General features: G+C 41.7%; 2 protein-coding genes across 4 annotated transcripts in view; one reads left to right on the plus strand and one right to left on the minus strand.

Moving 5' to 3' along the window:
- Positions 1 to 14: 14 nt before the first annotated feature.
- Positions 15 to 9,077, minus strand: LOC116383123 (adhesion G protein-coupled receptor G3-like). 3 transcript variants are annotated; one of them, XM_031846702.1, is made up of 14 exons: positions 9,008 to 9,077; positions 8,152 to 8,747; positions 7,990 to 8,065; positions 7,599 to 7,740; positions 6,595 to 6,714; positions 4,985 to 5,098; positions 4,830 to 4,875; positions 4,591 to 4,685; positions 3,791 to 3,909; positions 3,220 to 3,488; positions 2,502 to 2,598; positions 2,016 to 2,145; positions 1,357 to 1,513; positions 15 to 178 (listed from the first exon to the last, which is right to left on the minus strand). In XM_031846702.1, exons 2-14 carry the CDS (start codon positions 8,744 to 8,746, stop codon positions 84 to 86), a joined length of 2,055 nt encoding a protein of 684 aa, XP_031702562.1. In that variant the 5' UTR covers position 8,747; positions 9,008 to 9,077; the 3' UTR covers positions 15 to 83. The 3 variants fall into 3 exon arrangements, with proteins under 3 accessions (XP_031702562.1, XP_031702561.1, XP_031702563.1); XM_031846701.1 differs by lacking the exon at positions 9,008 to 9,077 and having other exon boundaries at positions 8,152 to 8,843; XM_031846703.1 differs by lacking the exons at positions 4,985 to 5,098; positions 9,008 to 9,077 and having other exon boundaries at positions 8,152 to 8,843.
- Positions 9,078 to 13,699: 4,622 nt separating this feature from the next.
- The window catches only part of mmp15b (matrix metallopeptidase 15b), a 35,666-nt gene continuing 31,321 nt past the window's right edge, over positions 13,700 to 18,044 (plus strand). Inside the window, exon 1 of the mRNA XM_031846251.1 lies at positions 13,700 to 14,474. Coding sequence (XP_031702111.1) covers positions 14,355 to 14,474 — 120 coding nt within the window. The 5' untranslated portion in view covers positions 13,700 to 14,354. The remainder of the gene's footprint in view (positions 14,475 to 18,044) is intronic.

Genomic DNA, 18,044 nt, shown 5'->3' on the forward strand with positions numbered 1-18,044 from the left:
CACACACACACACACACACACACACACACACACACACACACACACACGAAGAGAAAAAACGTCTGGGTGTGATGAGTTGAGGCTCAGCTGTTGGTGCTGGGTGTTACACTAGTGGTGTAAGTCGTTGGTTTTCCGGTCTTTCTCAAAGACATCACAAACCACAGGAAGATGAAGAAACCTGAGTCAAAGGAGTGACAAGAGAAGTGTTAGAGTCTACAGGATCATGCAAATACTGCTGATTGTAAGAGGAATAAAAATCCTGTTATGTTGAAAATGCAGAGACTTTGACCATTTATTGGGAAGCTTTCCATGCGCTGAACAAATTTGTGTTTCCATTACACATTGACAAGGTGTCCTGTATGGTCTGGCATAAACAAACCATTGCAGCTCCTTCTTTTAACCCTTGTGCCTCTCTGGGGAAATTCGTGGCTTTTAAAAAAAAGATGTCGCCATTGAAACCCTTTAAAACCACAATTTTTCATAGTTTTTACTATTTTCCACCAGATTTTCTCATGTTCGCCCTGTGGGGTGTATGCTATTCTCCTGGTTTCCTATTTCCTATCCATCAAAATACATTTTTTGGTTAATCATTGACATATCCCAGACTGTGGGAAAAAAAACCTTGCATTTAGAAAATGCTGTTTCTTTTTTTTTTTCACAACAGTGCAATTGTGTAAACAAACTGGCGTTTAAAGTGTTAATTAAATGAATCCATATGTTGTAGTCATGATCAGGACTGATGTTGGTTAAAAGATTTAACTCAGTGAAAGTGGAAAATAATATTAACATCGTATTTTTATGGCAGTTTTAGGAGGGGGACATTTGACATTTTTGCCTACTAAGATAACCAGTGGGAGCTTAAAAAAAATCAATTTATTGTTTAATCTGACAGACAAATGCATCAAAATCAATGTGAAAAAAAAATCCCCATAGCATTTAATCTTGAGAAAATAATTTAATTTTTCATAACAACAGCGCTATTATACACGCAAACTGGCCTTTAAAGGGTTACAATTCTAAAAATGGATTCATCTAATGTCGCTATGATCAGGACTGAAGTTGGCAAAACGATTTGAATCAGTGAGAGTGGAAAATATTATTTATACTGTCATTAGGTTTTTGATGTAAACATCTTTGTGCGAAGTTCATCAAGTGAAAAAAATATATGTATTATAAAGACTATAAAGCAATGTTCAGCTTTCTACACTGTTGTTGTGCTGAACCCAGAGGATCAACTCCGCATAAACAAGAAGTGTCACTGAAATATGCAGCCAATAAGCCTTTCTCTCATTTTTACAGTATAGCATCATGACCATATAGCATACAGCTGAACAAAAGGAAGCAGGCTGTGCAGACCTTGCAGTGGGTTCAGGATGCAGAAGAGGTAGAGGCCCGGAGTGGTTAGGTAGCCAAACGAGAAGAAGACCAGGCCCCAGGTGATGCCAAGCAGAGTGGTGACTCCCAGCAGGGTACAGGCGCCTCGCTTGGCTCTGTTACCGTCGCTCTGCCCAAACTGACATGCAGAAATATTGTGTAAAAATTGACACATTAGCAGGTCATAGACGTTCAGAAACTACTAAGTTAGAGACTGTGACATGTATGTTGTTGTCTGGTATTGTGGCAACAACACGAGTGTAGAAAACTCCTCCTGAATGGAGGCAGATTTGATCTTCTTCAGTTTATTTAAAAAGCTTTGCTCTCGGGAGTCGTATTGCGTCATCACCATTTTGAGTGCTTCCTACGAGAGGCAGTAGTTCACTTATACGGCTGGGTGGAGACGGCGTGGACTGGAATGAGTTTTAATCAAATGTATGAATAAAAGATAAAGAATAAGACCGATGATGTTCTACATTTTCCTTGTTGTCTACAAATCCCACGAGAAGACCAAAACAAACAGCGTGTAAGTCTGCCTATGAATACTTTCCAACCCGTTGGACAACAATGGAGCTCTATGGCTCTTAATAAGTGAATACACGGACAATATTTGAATGCAAAGAGTGCAGATTGACTCGAACCTCTCCGCTCTGGCGGAATCCCACGATGTGTCTGACTGTCACCACCAACATGATCATGTTGAAGACGAACACCAGGCCAAACGCTCCCACTGTAGTCACCATCTTCACCGTGGTGTTGACTATATAGCATCTACAAAGAGACAGAGGGCACGACAAGGATTTTATCTCGTACGCTAAAGAAATCCAACAGGAGTTCTGTAATAAATACGTCAATTCAGGTGACTAAAGATTCAACAATATGTAAGTAAATATGTACTTAAGCCAATAGATTATTTTCTGTTCGTCACACAGAGTATATCAGTACAGCTGTTCCTCCCTTTCATTTATAACATCAGCTGTTATTGTGAATGCGGTTTGTGCACCATTTCCCAAATACACTGAAATACACAGGATGGCCGATGCACATGCAAAACACCTAATAAATGTCTGTTAATTATTAGTCTAGATTGTACATGCTTGCAAATGTATTTCCTGCTTTTCCCTTACACTTCGGTGCTGTTGGGGTTAGACGAGTCCAGAGAGACGCGTCCATAGAAGCCTCTGTCGATGGCGACCACCACGGACACGATGACTGCAGGGACCCCTGAAACACAAGGATGAATCCAGGCAACGAGGCCTTCACTGAAGGGGCAGGGATGGAAAGTAACTAAGTATAATTACTCAATAAGTACTGTACTTTAGTACAATCTTGAAGTACTTATACTTTACTTGAGTGTTTGCATTTCATGCTACTCTATACTTCTATTCCATTTGAGAGGCAAGTATTTTACGTTTTACTCCACTTTTATATTTATTTGATAACTTTAGTTAGTTTGCAGATTCAGATTCTTGAGACAAAACATAATCAACAAATACATTTTGATGTATTACTATGGATAAAGATGGCAGCTAAGCCATATATATATATATATATATAATTTTTTATTTTTTTTTACTATATATACTGCTAGCTTAGCTGCCATCTTTATTAATTCTGAAATAAGCCATTCTGCATAATAAGTACTCTTACCTTTGGTACTTTAAGTACATTTTGATGCTATTACTTTTAATAGTAAATTTACTTTTATTTAAGCAAAATGCAGGACTTTTAACTGTAACCAAGTATTTCTGCAATGTGGTATTGCTACTTCTACTTAAGCACAAGATGTGAGTACTTCTTCCACCACTGCTGCATTTGTTGACTGGCCTTGGTGACTCCACTCACCCCATCCCAGCACGCTGAGTTTGAGCAGGTATCTCCTGATGTAGATGTTGAAGACTCGGACGAGGAGAAGGTACAGGTGGAACCCCTCCAGGGCCATCCAGCTGAAAGTGGCCAGCAAGAAGTAGTGAAGAGAGAGAGCCATGTAGAGGCAAAACCCGGTGGAGGACAGCGTTGCCACCCACTGGCTGGGGAGGAGGTGCAGGTTGAGGAAAATCAGGGCAATGGCCAGGTTGATGTGGACCTTCATGGAGACATCTGCTCTGACCTTTCTGTCAGACAGAGGAGAATCGATCCATTGTGAGTGTTAAATCATGTGCAGATTTCACTTAAGGCGAGACCGAATGTGATGATAGCAAAGGCAAAGCACGTTGCATTTTAAACTAATAGAAAGAAGAGAGGAAACAAATCAGGCAAAACATGGAGAGAGGCATTAAGGCAGTACAGCAAGAAAAAGTCAAACAAGGGCAGAAGAAGAGAGCAAGTGAAGGGAGCAAGGACAGAACAGGACGCTGCTGTTCTCAACAATACGTGAGAGGATAGATTGAAGGTAAATCTGAGGAGAATAAATTACCTATTTGTGATGAAGAGCAGAACGGTGATGACCAGGGCAAAAAGAGACAGACTGCAGCCAATCAGAGTGATGTATGTCAGAATCTCCTGGTGTTCAGGTGGGAGGTCAGGAGAAGACACCTGAGGAGGGAAGGCACGGGACATTTTCTCTTTTTACTTCATTACCTTTATTTGATAGAGAAGATTAGGATTTTCATACAGTATGATAAATTTATAAATGAAGTTACATTGTTACAAAGGAAATTACTCTCAGCTTTATTAACAGCACCTTGTGTTATTTCATCATTGTGTTAATGAATCAATGATAATAAAATATCTATAATCTAATTCTAACGAATAGAATTGTAAAAAAAAACTTGTGCATAAAGACTACTTCTGCATGAGATATGTCAATATATCAGGACACTTTGCTGATAATAACTTATTTGACTTGTATCTGTACCTCGTGCGCTCGCCATTTTTAGTTAAAGAGTTTGATTTGTTTGTTTTTTGTAACTTTTGTGCCAATTAGCGGTAGCGTCAAGAATGACTCTAAAACAGGCAGCAATGCCGAGTGTCAAGATTCACTTCAATGTAACTTTGAGGGAAATGTTCGGCAAGCCGTGGTGGCCATGTAGTCGGGGAGGCCGTGCTAAAAGGCTTTCCACTGTATGTAGTGCTTCTCACAGCTACACCTGCTTTTAAAAGATTTCATGGATTCATGGCCCAGTTGTTCGCTGCTGTGCTGTGAATATGCAGTCTCAATTAACTTGGTTGTCTCTATGCAATTGTTCCTCGTAAGGCAAAGAAGGTCCAGCCTACCATGAGCATGCCGAAGTATGTGAGGTGATCACAGCAGCAGGTGACGATGCTCTGACCCCGCTTCCACTGGGTTTCGCAGCCATCGCTGCTAAATCCTGACGATAAAACAACAACATACCGACAGATCCATTATGCACATAATCCAGACGCATTTGGATAACATGCGTGAGTACCCAACCGGCCGCAATGAATACAACTCATAAACCTCATAACAAAAAAACAAATTTATTCGTACTCACTCTCTGTTGAAACGTCCAAGAACACACATCTGGGCTCTTGGGTATCCTGTGACACAACAATATACTAGCTTTACATTAGGGTTTACGTTGTCCGTATGTTCAAATGTTTTACTTTTGTTGGGCTGAAGATACAAATGGAAGGAAGTTGTAGTTACATTTACATGAAGATTCACTGTGATGGTGACACGCTCCTGCAGTCCTGACACATTCTTGCCCTGCACACTCAGGCCAACCAGTCTGTTCTCATATAATACACCTCCCAATGCGGTCTACATGGTCAACATACAGTCACTCAGTTAGTTTATACAAGACAATTCAAATGTGATCACTCTACTGAATCCTCTTGCTGCTTGGTATTATCAGTCTATCAGTATCGGTGTACAGACTTTGCTTCCTCAAAGCTTACTAAAACCAATTATGGTTTGCATGTTACTGCAGAGGGCAATAGTGAAGAGCAAAAGCGCAACTACTTCTACTTCAGAAAAAAAAAAAAGTGACGGTCGTTCATTACCTTCATGTGATTTGCTGTCATTTGAGGATATTGTATTTTGTCAGGAATGCACATCTCTTCCTCTTTTTGTGTAGGATTTCTGCCAGTGTGTTTATCAGACTTTTTTGAAAGCCACACCTGTAGTTCATCACTACAACATGTTTTCCAGTTATATTTAAAAGCAGCTCTAGGTGCCCTCTCTTAATGCCATATTATCTAAATTTGGCCCAAAGAAGCAACAATTAAAACCAGGCTGAACATCGAACAGCAAATGTTCCCAGAAATGTAATGTAGAGTTGTTGTAGTAGCTTTACTAGCTTAGTACGATTTGAAAAAATGTAATTATTGAAATACAGCAATGCTGGTCATCTTATCAGAACGAACCTGTGCCGTATTCATCTCACTTAACTTGACACAGTTTGTCCTCCTGCAGTTAAAATGAGTTGCTGGGGGTCTCAACATTGAACACATAGCGGCCATGAAGGACGTTTTGCAACGTTGTAGCAAGTGTTCCTCTTTTTATCAACTAATCCCAAACCGTGTTCACCCCTCTATGAGGCACACCCACTCCACTTCCTGAATCACTCAGCTCGTAATGGCAACAAAACGTATTCCTAAAGGTGCTATAGGAATTTATTTTTTCCAAAAATGTCAGGACAACAAGGTGATTACCTGCAGTCTCTGTAAATTGTTTTTTAACGGAGTACCAATGGCTGCCTCGAATGCAGCAAAAATGGGCCGTTATATGACATGTATACAAAAAGATATGTCTTCACAACCTGAGTCTAGTATTAAAATACTTCTAGCCATTTTTGCAATTTGTTATGATAACATAATTTTACTCAATAGCTCAATATACGTTGTGTGTTATCTAACTTAAACAAGAGATTGGGCTGCTTCTTAATAAATCCCAATAAAACCCAATAATCAACTATTTCTTAATATGAGCATGATAACAATGATGGACATGCATGAAATGTTCACTTTAAGTTTCCACTGTACTCCAGAACTGCAGGCACTCACAAGTATGGCATGAACTGCAGGTCAAAGTTGAACCAAGGGAGTAGCTGTGCAAAGACTTATGGATAATTTGGGTCCCTTGGTTTTCACTTAATAAGTGTTGCCCTGCACTGAGCTTTATTCATTAGACCAATAATCTTAATTGGGCTGAAACATGCAGAATCAGGAGTGGTCCTTTAATTTAAATGTACAATGTAAACACAATACAAAATGATTATATCCCCAGATTGTCTCCTATAAAGTCTAGTCTCTGACCTCGTTTGCTTCAGACCAGGTAAGCATGCAGAACACAATGGTGTTATTTGATCCGGCATCCAACTCTTTCGGCAGTCGGACCCTCACTTTGCTGTTGTTGACAGCCCTGTCTGCCATTATCTATATCAGAGGCACAGAAACAAAAACAGGGAAACCCTCCATGATAATACTTGTAACAGAACAATGTAACTCCCACATATACATTGGTACCTTATCGCACCAGCAGGGACAGACTTTACATTTTCAAACAATGCTGGCTCAACGCAGTATACATGCTCACTACCAATCTGGGTTTGTGAGGCTGACACTGACCCATGACCTTCCTGTGGGGGGATTGACGCAGAGGAGAGCATTTGAGGGGTCTTGTAATTATCATGAAAAAAAGCACACCGCATAACATAATGTCTTTCTCCTGGAAGGGTAACTCACTACTGATTGCAAACATTTTAAATGGATCCTGATAATAATTAGTCATTGATTTACAACGAGTATTAGTGATTGTCAATGAGAACACATTGACATACTCAACACCGTAAAAAATAAGATAAGAAGTTGCATTGCCCTGTGTATAAGAAGTGGACGGAGACACCGTAACGTAGCATATTAGTTGCATATTAGTGCACTGCCATTTTAAAGCCTCCAGTTTTGCATTTTGGCCGCCGCCATCTTGTTTTTTTGCAACCAGAAGTGACATGAGAGGGGGGAGTTAAGTATCACAGAATGCTAAACAAGACATTTTGAGCAACCAAAAAGGTTACAAATAAAACGCTGTGGTAGCGACCTGTCAATAACACTGTAGCCCCGCCCTCAAGCATACTCTGCTTTATGGTCTGACTCTGTTTGACTCTAAATGGACCATAATTTACTAAATGAACATCATGCTGTATTGAAGAAGACTTGAAACTAGCGATTGAGACCATAAACTCATGTTTACAGTGTTTACTGAGGGAGATATTTCAGTCTGGATATTGCCATCCCTAGGGCTATGCTACTTGCATCCTTACCTCTGTGTCACTAGCATGTATTTCAAGGCCTTTGAAGGGGCCATTGGGTTTGTGCAGGAGGACCAAATAACGGCTCTGGGTGAAGGCTGGAGTACCATTCACCTCTGTTTCCTTTAGAACCTGTTCTAGGTTCTCCATGGCTCTTGTGGAAAAGGACAGGAAATTACAAACATGTACAACATTCTCATTTATCACTCTTTTCCTTAAACCAAATAATTAATTCTGAACCACTGCATGCCTTAACCCAAACCCTTTGCAAATTCTTCATATTGCCCCGTTTCTTCCACCCATGTACAAATCTGGTGAAATACTGAAACAAACACAGATGCTCACACAAACAAGAACAAACAGATATAACATGCATTCTTTTCTACACCATTAAAATGTTTACTTGATAGCGTCCCTGGGGTTTCCATTTTTAAGAATGTTGTTTGTTTCTTCCAAACAAATTTTGGAGTTCTTAACACCTGTAGAGTAAACAAATAATTTATTAAAATTCAAGATATACACAAATAGTATATTTAATAAAAAAACATATATTGTAATATCTCACCTCGTCTTGAACCTCGTTTGCCACAATGACCTGAATCACCTTCGGCACAGCGACCTGAATCGCCTTCGGCACTGCGACCTGAATCGCCTTTGGCACAGCGACCTGAATCGCCTTTGGCACTGCGACCTGAATCGCCTTTGGCACTGCGACCTGAATCGCCTTCGGCACTGCGATCTGAATCGCCTTCGGCACTGCGACCTGAATCGCCTTCGGCACTGCGACCTGAATCGCCTTCGGCACTGCGACCTGAATCGCCTTTGGCACTGCGACCTGAATTGCGTTCGGCACTGTGATCTGAATCGTCTTCGGCACTGCGACCTGAATTGCCTTTGGCACTGCGACCTGAATTGCGTTCGGCACTGTGATCTGAATCGTCTTTGGCACTGCGACCTGAATCGCCTTCGGCACTGCGACCTGAATTGCGTTCGGCACTGTGATCTGAATCGTCTTTGGCACTGCGACCTGAATCGCCTTCGGCACTGCGACCTGAATCGCCTTCGGCACTGCGACCTGAATCGCGTTCGGCACTGCGACCTGAATCGTGTTTGTGACCCGATGTGAACAGGACCAGCCAACAGAGGAGCCACCACTCCATCCTGTGAAGAGGATTCATTTAGAGAAAAAAAACAGACATATGTCATATATGTATGGTCAGAAAATGAACATCATGTCATGTATTTAAGCCTTACACACAGACACAGAGGAAAACACAATCTTCCACCATATTCATTGATCTTAACTGTTACTACAACAAGTATGTTTACATTAATTTCAATACAGTTAGTTAAGTAACCGATACATATTACTTAGGCCTAATATCAGCATCAAATAGATAGCAAATCTAAACATAGCCTACCTTTTTTATGTTGCTGAGTGTACAAATAATTTTGTCTGAAGACGCAGAGTACAGCTGATGTGACAACAGCACAAAAGCAAGTGAGGAAACCTGCTGAAGTCATAGAGCTTCATGGGAAGTGTCGAAAAAACAAAACATGTAAATGACATTGAAATAAAAAGAGGAAGCAGCAGCAGTCAGAAAGCTAAAAACATCTATTGTGTTGCTTGCTTCTGTCTGTTATGTAAATTGCTCAGCGATTCTGGCGTGTATACCCAGTACTAACCCGAATATAATTACGGAGGAATTAAACACAGTGGGGCATCAGTTCTGCTCAGTGGAACTCTTTCCAAAATACAACTTTATTGACACTTTATATGTCAATTTCAGCATCTCTTATTGTCTGTTCTCTTTGTCCATCACACAGTACCTGCATTAACTCTATCAAGCCTGCTCATATGACAATACAAACAGATATCTTTCACTATTGAGAACATTTCCTTGTGTATGTTAACACTGTCACCAATGAATATGGGCCTTAAACACTGCACTTACTCTCTGTATACACATCAAGCACTAACTTTTTAGAAGCTGGTTTAACGTGAACATAGCAGTTGATTGGTTAATATACTGTATGCTGCACTTCACTTAGTTTGTGGTTGTATATCCCTACTCCCACCAGAAGAGGGGAGTAGCACATCAAGAAACAAGTCAAACGAGGCGTTGAGAGTTGGAACCAAGCATTAAATCCTCCAATTTGTATATGTTGCGAAGTGCAAAACATGTATAACTTGAACAAATATTTAAATAGAGTCTTTCCTGACAGCGTGATCGAGAAGTTAGCATTTCAAATGAAAACCTGCATCTGCATGTCCAGTCATGCTGTCATTCCCATACTTTCTATCTCTCGTATGTGACATTCAATGGAGCATATGAAAAACCCAAAAGCATGCATTAACCTTTTATTTGCACCATTTAGAATAGAAACTCACTTGTGGAATCCCAAAATTATATATTCAAAATTTACTAAATCAAAAAAGAATAATTATATGACTAAATTGTGTAAAAGATATATCAATGAATGAACAATTACTGATCATCCATCATTAATACTCAATTCATTACTATCAAATATTTCATGATTCATTGATGTATTCATTATTTCATTGTAGACATTTCCATTTCCCAATGCATTCTTTCAAAAGTTTGTTTCATTCAGCCATTTCCCCCCGATAACACACCACATGTCAAGTCTCATTTTCATAACACCACTTTTAATAATGATATTTCTCACAACGTCACCTCTCATGACAGTGTTGTCACCACTGTCACACCTTTCAGCCAATCAGTTCCATCTGCCTCTTTTCCTGAAGGCTTGGACGGAACTGCTACCAAATGTAGCCAGTTAGCTCCTGTTAGCGAGCGCACCAAATATGCTAAAGCTATTCTAAATCAGCCATGTGTGGTTTATAAAATATGTCAGCTTCCATGTCTCTGTGTGTGTACTGTGTTTAATTACAACAGCAGCTTATTGAGTCAAAATGACTTTGACATTGTCGTTGCTCCAGCTAACACGTGCTAACTGGTTAATTCTGTTAGCAGTTGCTGAGCTTGCTAGCTGAGGAGCGGGGGATTGGCTAAAAGATCATGAAAAGTGATATGATGAAATAAAAAGTGATGCTATCATCAAATAAGGAGACAATTATTTCACGGGTCATTTGTTGCGCTCACGTATTTTCCACAATGTATTCATATGATTATTCATTTCATAATTTTTAATGATTTATTGAATATTGAACACTTTGGAGCTTCATAGCTGTCAGGAGCATTTCACTTGAGGAGGAAGAGATGGTGTTTGGTGTTAGGAGCTGGTATTGTAATCATAGGAACCTGAGGCCACCTGTTTAATTCTTGAGACATAATGTGTTTATTGGGGTGTGCATGCTTTCCATGGCTGTGTGTGTATGTGTGTGTGTTACACATTATGCTTTATCCATTAGCAAGTTTACTGGATGGGCATGCAGGTGGCCTTTCTACCAGGTGGCCAGTGCAGCATAGTGCCGACAAAACAGACTAGACTAGTCTTGATCAGAAAAGAATAGAACAAAACAAAAGGAAACATGAAAGAGCACATTGCAACTGGTTACACACATTTCTCATTAGCCTTCTACGTTTACTTTTCAAACATTTTTACGCAGTCGACACAACAGTGAATAACTTTTTCATTGACCACATCTTTCAAATTTCATGAATGGTTTTCTCACTCAAACTCATCCACCAAAACTGTAGGTAATGTATTTACGGTCCATTTAGCATTTTAATAACACAAAATGACAACGACATAACACAAGATGATTGTAAAATAGACTGTGATTTGCTACCTTCCAAGACATTACAACTTTAAATAGTACCATACAACACGAGAGTGCCTTTTTTCATTCTTGTGTGACGTCTGTGGAAGACTTTCCTCACAGTGCCCTGGGTGAGAAAAGGGGGGACAAGAGAGGATGTAAGGAGAACGTAAGGTGTGATGTGGATGGGAATTTGTGGCCAAATGCAAAAGACAGGGTGGACTAGCGCTGTTGCATTTATCTGTAGCTGTAACACAAGTGTAGAGTAAATAAAGGCATGTTTATTTATGTATTGCATTACTGAATTAATTTACAATAGTTTAGGAAAATATAGCCTTCTGATTGCAGCATATCTCTAACATAATACTGAAAGGTAATCCATGCAATAAATACAACGGTGATAGTTATTGGAACGCTACTGGTTATTGGGAGACAAATATCAATGTTTGCTTATAGAAAAACAACGCAATACAAACGCTACAAAAATCTATCAGGATGGGGATTTCCCCATGTTTGCTTGGTTGATGCCAAGACAGTTGAGATCCGTGGTATGTGAGGGCTGACTGATGTTAGCCTCTGGGGGTTTGATCCCTACCTGAGACAAACGCATCATACACTGCTCACCTGGATACAAAGAGACCAGTGAAGCGATATGACTCACACGCATGCAGGTGCTGATCCTCGTGACTAACTGGAAAAGCCTGGGTGATTAAAACACACTCTTTATTTGTCAGTTAATGTAGTTTTTTTTTGTATCGTCAGCAAAAAGGCCATACATTATACAATGGGGATTTCCAAGGAGCACACGCTCTGCACTTTTGGCAAAATGTTTGCTTGTTCTGCTGCTTTTTTCCTCCATCCCAAGTGGAATGGCTTGAGAAATGTCAGTTTTTTGTTTTCATTTGTACAAACTTTTAAAACACTCGCTGAGAAACACTGTAATCCACCACATGAACTGAGGCTCAAATATTGAGAAGAGCTTAAGGGGGGGCTTAGCAAAGACCTCTGTGTGTGTTAGAGAGACTGTGTATTGACCCCAGGCCACAAAGATAAGTAAACCCTTTCAGACAGACCTCCCTGCTAAGCAACAGTGCACAGTGAACTGTACTAAAAGAATGACTTCAAAACGTATATCTCCTGGTATTCCGATGGCTTCAGACCGCATGGACCCATCATGTATCACCCTCTCGCTCGCCTTCTTTAATCTTTTTTTTGTGTGACTCCTTACTCAATAACAATAAGCTGCTGTGGATACGATTTGTAGTTCTAGATGCCCATTTGACAAATAGCTACTTCCTTTTTGCCTTGGATCAGATCCCCTGATAGGGATCTCATTGTGTAGACATGTCTCTCCACGGTCTCAGAGAGGGTGCAAAGGACAGGGACTGCCTGAGGAACTGGGATCATTCTCTGCTCTCCTGTTAACCCCCCTGCAGCGATGTCAGGTGCTTCTTTCTCACCTGGGCGCATGCGGACTGCACGGGAATGTTATTATTATTATTATTAATTCTAAAGAAAGCAGGGCTACATTATTTCTAATAAGTATTTCAAAGCAACATTTGCGCAAAGAGCAGAACAGGCATAGGAAAGATGCCGTTGCAAACATAAAGTGAATGAAACTTACAGTAACAACATTCTCATATTGATTAATATACAGTGAGTTTGCAATTAGTTTATCACACATAATGGTGGTTTAAAATCTCACGACTCATCAGTAGCCTACTTCCTGTGATATTGACATTGTGTGTGTGTGTGTGGGGGGGGGGGGGCTGACGTCCGCCTCGGGCTCTTTCTTTGCTCCATCCCCACTTCCACCTCCATCCGTCCGGTTGATAGCACATTGTAGTTGGTCAGCTCCATCAAGTCGGACACCGAAAGACAATACATTGCCGGAAACGATTTGCCTTCAAAATAAGAGTCAAAACGTAATCACACCTGCGAAGAAACTTTTATTTTTTAATTATTTAACTATAAAACAAAAGCCTGCGGTTTGCAGTCACACTGACTGGCTGTGTCAAATATTACCACAGTGATTCATTTAGCTAATAATATATCTGTTCCATAAGCTCCCTCGAACTTTTCAACATTTTAAACTGTGATGTTGATAAAACAATAATTGAGAAGAGAAAATATCATGTTCGGTATTTTTTTGAGGGGGTTCTGCATTAGTTTCCCCTCATTCTGTTTTTCATTTCCATTACAATCAGGTCCGCCAGGAAGAGTCGGGCTACTCTGCCTTTTATTGTGAAGGTCATGACAGGGACACCTCGTTGCCGTACCGTCACACTTGACGCTGGCATCCCAACGTTCGTAAAAGGTGCCGAAACACCACGAGCTGCGGAGCCGCAGTCCGCCCTGCTCCGGTAGGGAGACAACACACGGAGCCACTGAACCGGGATATGACAGATAGCAACTAGAGCTAAGTATCGGCTTCCTCTGGGGAAAGGGAAAGCTGGACGTAGAAGGCAAGTCATATATATATATGTATATTGTTTTACAAGAAAGGTCGCGAGCTAAAACAGCCGCGTTCGCTTACAGCAACGACACTGCGCGAAGCTTCTGCCGAAGGAGTCGGTCAACTTTGGGCTCATCATTTGGTCGCTGCTTTTAGGCTAAAGTTTGCAACTTCCTCAGGGTGGACTTTTAACTGCACACCAACAGGCATTGTCACGACATTCGAACATGTTAGTAATTGATTCACTAGTGGGTAACCCGCTAGATAACAGTAGGCTACGTGAAGAAAAGTGAGACAGTGCGCGCTTGGAGGCTCACACATGAGCGAACTCAGCTCAGTTTGTAGTGCGGCTCTCACTGTAAAACTGGCATGGAGCTCTTTTCCTGGACGCTCGCGCACTGTTGAAAACTTATCGTAACATTCTTTCTAGGGAGTACTTTACAATAGTTATTTTTATTAGGGCTTTTAACGCTTACAACTACCAATACTGCGAGTACAACTCGTTGAAGACGAGATAGAACCACGACGAAAGGCGACTGATTCCACCCCACGCGCCCGGACCATGGCTCCCACCTCGCGGAACAGCTGCGTCTGGTTGCTCTGGAGACGGACTTTCCTCGCGCTGTGGCTCTGTGCGCTCGTGGCGCGGGGAGCGGAGGATGACGGCACCTACAACTCAGAGGTAGAAACACAATTTTACTGGCCAGTGGGCTACCACTGTGTTTATTTATAGATGAATGGTTATTTTCGTGTGCTTCAATTTAAATCAACTGACATGGAGTAGTCGTATTTAGCTGTGTAAAAGCTTCGGACACGAGCTAGCCAATCAGAACGCAGGACCATCCAGCGCACAACATCCGGGTTATGATACTACTATTAATTGTATTATTATAATGAAACCCTGAATACACTCTTATTTTTAACCATGTGGTTTATTTGCTTGACTGGCAAGGTGTATAGTCTGTAATAATATGACCTTATCCTCAGCAATCCTTAAACACTCTCTTTTGACCTCCACCTCTTTCAGTAATCAGACATGTTTGATGAAGATGTTTTTTTCTTCTTCTTCTGGACACCCCCATCACACCAGTCTAAAAAAACCCCACTTGGTGGCCTCTGGACCCTCCTTTAATAATTACTGTGCTAGAATTTAGGTTTGTGCTAAACATATTTCAGTAAATGGGGAAAACACACAAAAGGAAACACTATCATGCTGATTGCAGTTGTACCGATCATCACTAAAGGAGCCGTTATTTAGAATCAAACTTGTTTCTTTTTGGTGATCGTCGTAACACAGACCAGAATCAGAATATATGGTGGGGCCTGTCCGGCTAATATTATGTTTAATGTATTTTCCCCTGACCTATTGACCATTAGGGACACCTGCATACAGTTTCTAGGTGTGCCATTAGAGGCCAAAGTAGCAAGTTGAAACGTGACCCAGCACTTCCTGCATTTTTGTTTCGCCAGTCCGGCAGCCAGCCAGCACACTTGTTTGTTTTTCGAGAGGGATGAGAGCTGACTTTATGCCGACAAGGTGATAAGTGGTGGAGCTTTTGTTTGTTGTTTGACTGACAGACAGACAGAGAGATAGAGAGACCACCCGGTCATTAGAGGTGAGCTTGCTTTTAACAAAAAATCAGTGGCCCGGGGTGAGGGGGGGAGGGGGGTCTGCTTGTCAGCCAGGTTGCAACATCTTCTAAAGAGGTAGTGTGTGTGTGTGTGTGTGTGTGCAGGTGTTTGCTAATGTGTCTTACTGAGACAAGAGACGGAGGGTTTACACAATGCGTTGACTGATGAGGAATTCCTCATCACTTGTTGCTAAATGTGTGTGTGTGTGTGTGTGTGTGTCTCTCAGGTGAAAATAGTAACAGTTGCATTGCCCACGTTGTCTATTTAACATTTGGTTACAAGCATGAATCTCTGGTAGTGCGGTGCGCTTCAGCTTTATTGATGGTCGCTGTTCCAATAGAAATGAATTCAGGTTACATAACTCATCGGAGAAGAAAGAATATTCTTGTGTAAAAATCAAGTCGATAAAAAAGCATTGCCCCCGCCCAGCGGGGTAGCAATACTGGTACTGGGTAGCTATTTATTTAATAACCAATATAATTACAAAGCATGGAGAACATAAAGAGGGCACCACACACTACTCTCTTAAAACCCTTAATGTGCAGAACACAGCTGTTTGCATTAGTAGTAAATTTATTACACCAGGGTTGTTGTTGTTGTGTTGTGTTGCCTCATGGGAAATTGTAATAAGCACCTGTCGCTGACAAGTTCAGGTGATTTGAATGTGGAGCAGCAGCAGCAGGTGTCTGCGTGTATACGAGCAGCTGGTACGTGATAACTTAAAGAAGACCTGCCCCCTCACCTCTATGATGGGGAGACGTTAAAGGAATCCAGACTGTGAACACAAACGTGTTGAAACTATAGTACTCTACAGTTTATTCACACACTGGAAGGAGGCCTGTATATTGATGATAATAAGCCAATATTAGGTATTGCGATTTGAACTAACTTGCTATCAGATGTTAGATAAGAATAATCTCTAGTATTAGCCCTACTGTGCATTTAGAGAGGTTTCTGGTGGAGCTATATGTCCGCCCGCTGAGCCCCATACATCAGCACCAGTGAATCTTAAACTAACTTCACTACAAACCAGTTCTCCGTCTCTTTTTTCTATCTGACACCCAGCGCCTCTGTTCTCCACATGCCGGCTCACCAGAACGTCGCTCTGTGTTACGTAAGAGTAGTTATATCGTCACAGATATGATATGGATTGTAATATAAAGGATAAGATATTACAGTCAAAAGGGACATGATGCTGTGAAATGGTTGCTGTCTTTTCTTTACCGTTTGCTCTCGTTACTTTAACTATGTTGTTTGCAGAAAGCTTAAAGGTTTGATCCCTTCGAAGCTCTGTCAATTGTCCTTCCCTGGCTCGCATCGTTTACCTGGCCAGCACAGAGGCTGTGTGGTTTCCTTTTGCCAACCCCCACCCACATCCCCTCTTACTCCTGCCGCCCCCCGGCGATCAAATCTTAAACTCGTTTAGACAATATGAAAATAGAAACCATCGGCCAACCCCGACTGAATCACGTTTTCAATGTGATCCCCATCCTTCAGATGTAGTTCAATCCATGTGTTAAGGGTTTGGCCCGGGACCTCTACTCCCACTCTGTCTGGATAAAGAGGACGAGGTGGGAAGGGAGAAGAACGAAGCAAAAGAGAGAGATCATGAGTGTGAGGAGAATCTGAGAAGTTTTGATTGAAGAAAGGAAACAGGCCGAGGGAAACCTGTGGCCGAGTCGTCTGTGAGAGATGGAAAGTGAGACAAAGATGGAGGGAGGACGCGGACGAGAGACGGCGGCGGCGGTCGGTCTCAGCTGTGCGGCATGTGATGGCTGAATGTTACAGCTGTTCTCTAACTGGGACACACAAACAAAGACAGTGCACAAGCATGCTGGTGCCCGTGACTCCAAAGCATCTCAGGAAATACAATGGAGCCTTTTGTCTGAAGAGAGAGAGAGAGAGAGAGAGAGAGAGAGAGAGAGAGAGAGAGAGACAAAGAGACAGACAGAGAGAGAGAGAGCTGTGAGAGATAACTTGCGAGGAAGACGACGAGAGAAAGAAACGTGGTCATGACCGGCTGCGCATAGAGAATCCTAAAAGTGCACGACAGCAACTTGTAGCTAAAGCAGAGAGATGTCAGCGATCTGAGGGGCCAATCTGTGGCTCATTGCTGCACATAACGGGGCAACTTCCTCAATCTCATATCCTCTTTGTATCCATGTAATCTGCAGCGTGCTGTCTCTTCACATTCCAGCCGCTCCCCTGTGATTGGCCGTCACCATGTCCTCAAAGACTTGCGTTGCTACAGCGACGGCGGGATGAGGCAGGGGAATGGCAGTCTCTTGAGCATGCGTTATGGTGATCGTGGATATATTTACACGCTTCGAGGCAATTTTTTCTCCAGCGTTTTGCAGAATCACGTCTATGTGTCCCTGCATGCGTCCCACGTCTGTCCATAACTCTGTATCGCCTTGCAGAAGAAGAAGGGGCCTCTCCGTGTCTCCGTCTGTCCTGCTACTCCTTTTACTTATTCATCCTCTGTGGTCGGACTTTGGGGGGTAAGAGATGGCAGCGGACCAAGTCTTGGAATAAAAGCTCTGTTAGTATCTTGGCTGACATTGTAGCAGACACACAGGGACACACACACACACACACACACACACACACACACACACAC

The sequence above is a fragment of the Anarrhichthys ocellatus genome, unplaced genomic scaffold (assembly GCF_004355925.1).
Source record: "Anarrhichthys ocellatus isolate YVR2014 unplaced genomic scaffold, GSC_Weel_1.0 scaffold6, whole genome shotgun sequence".
In the NCBI taxonomy this organism is placed as follows: domain Eukaryota; kingdom Metazoa; phylum Chordata; class Actinopteri; order Perciformes; family Anarhichadidae; genus Anarrhichthys; species Anarrhichthys ocellatus.

Excerpts from the sequence above, each read along its gene's own strand:
- LOC116383123 (XM_031846701.1), bottom strand. The coding sequence starts at position 8,764 with ATGAATCCTCTTCACAGGATGGAGTGGTGGCTCCTCTGTTGGCTGGTC. Across the intron at positions 3,910-4,590 it reads CATACTTCGGCATGCTCATG|GTGTCTTCTCCTGACCTCCC; the intron begins GTAGGCTGGACC and ends TTCCCTCCTCAG. Across the intron at positions 2,146-2,501 it reads AACCCCAACAGCACCGAAGT|ATGCTATATAGTCAACACCA; the intron begins GTAAGGGAAAAG and ends GTCTCTTTGTAG.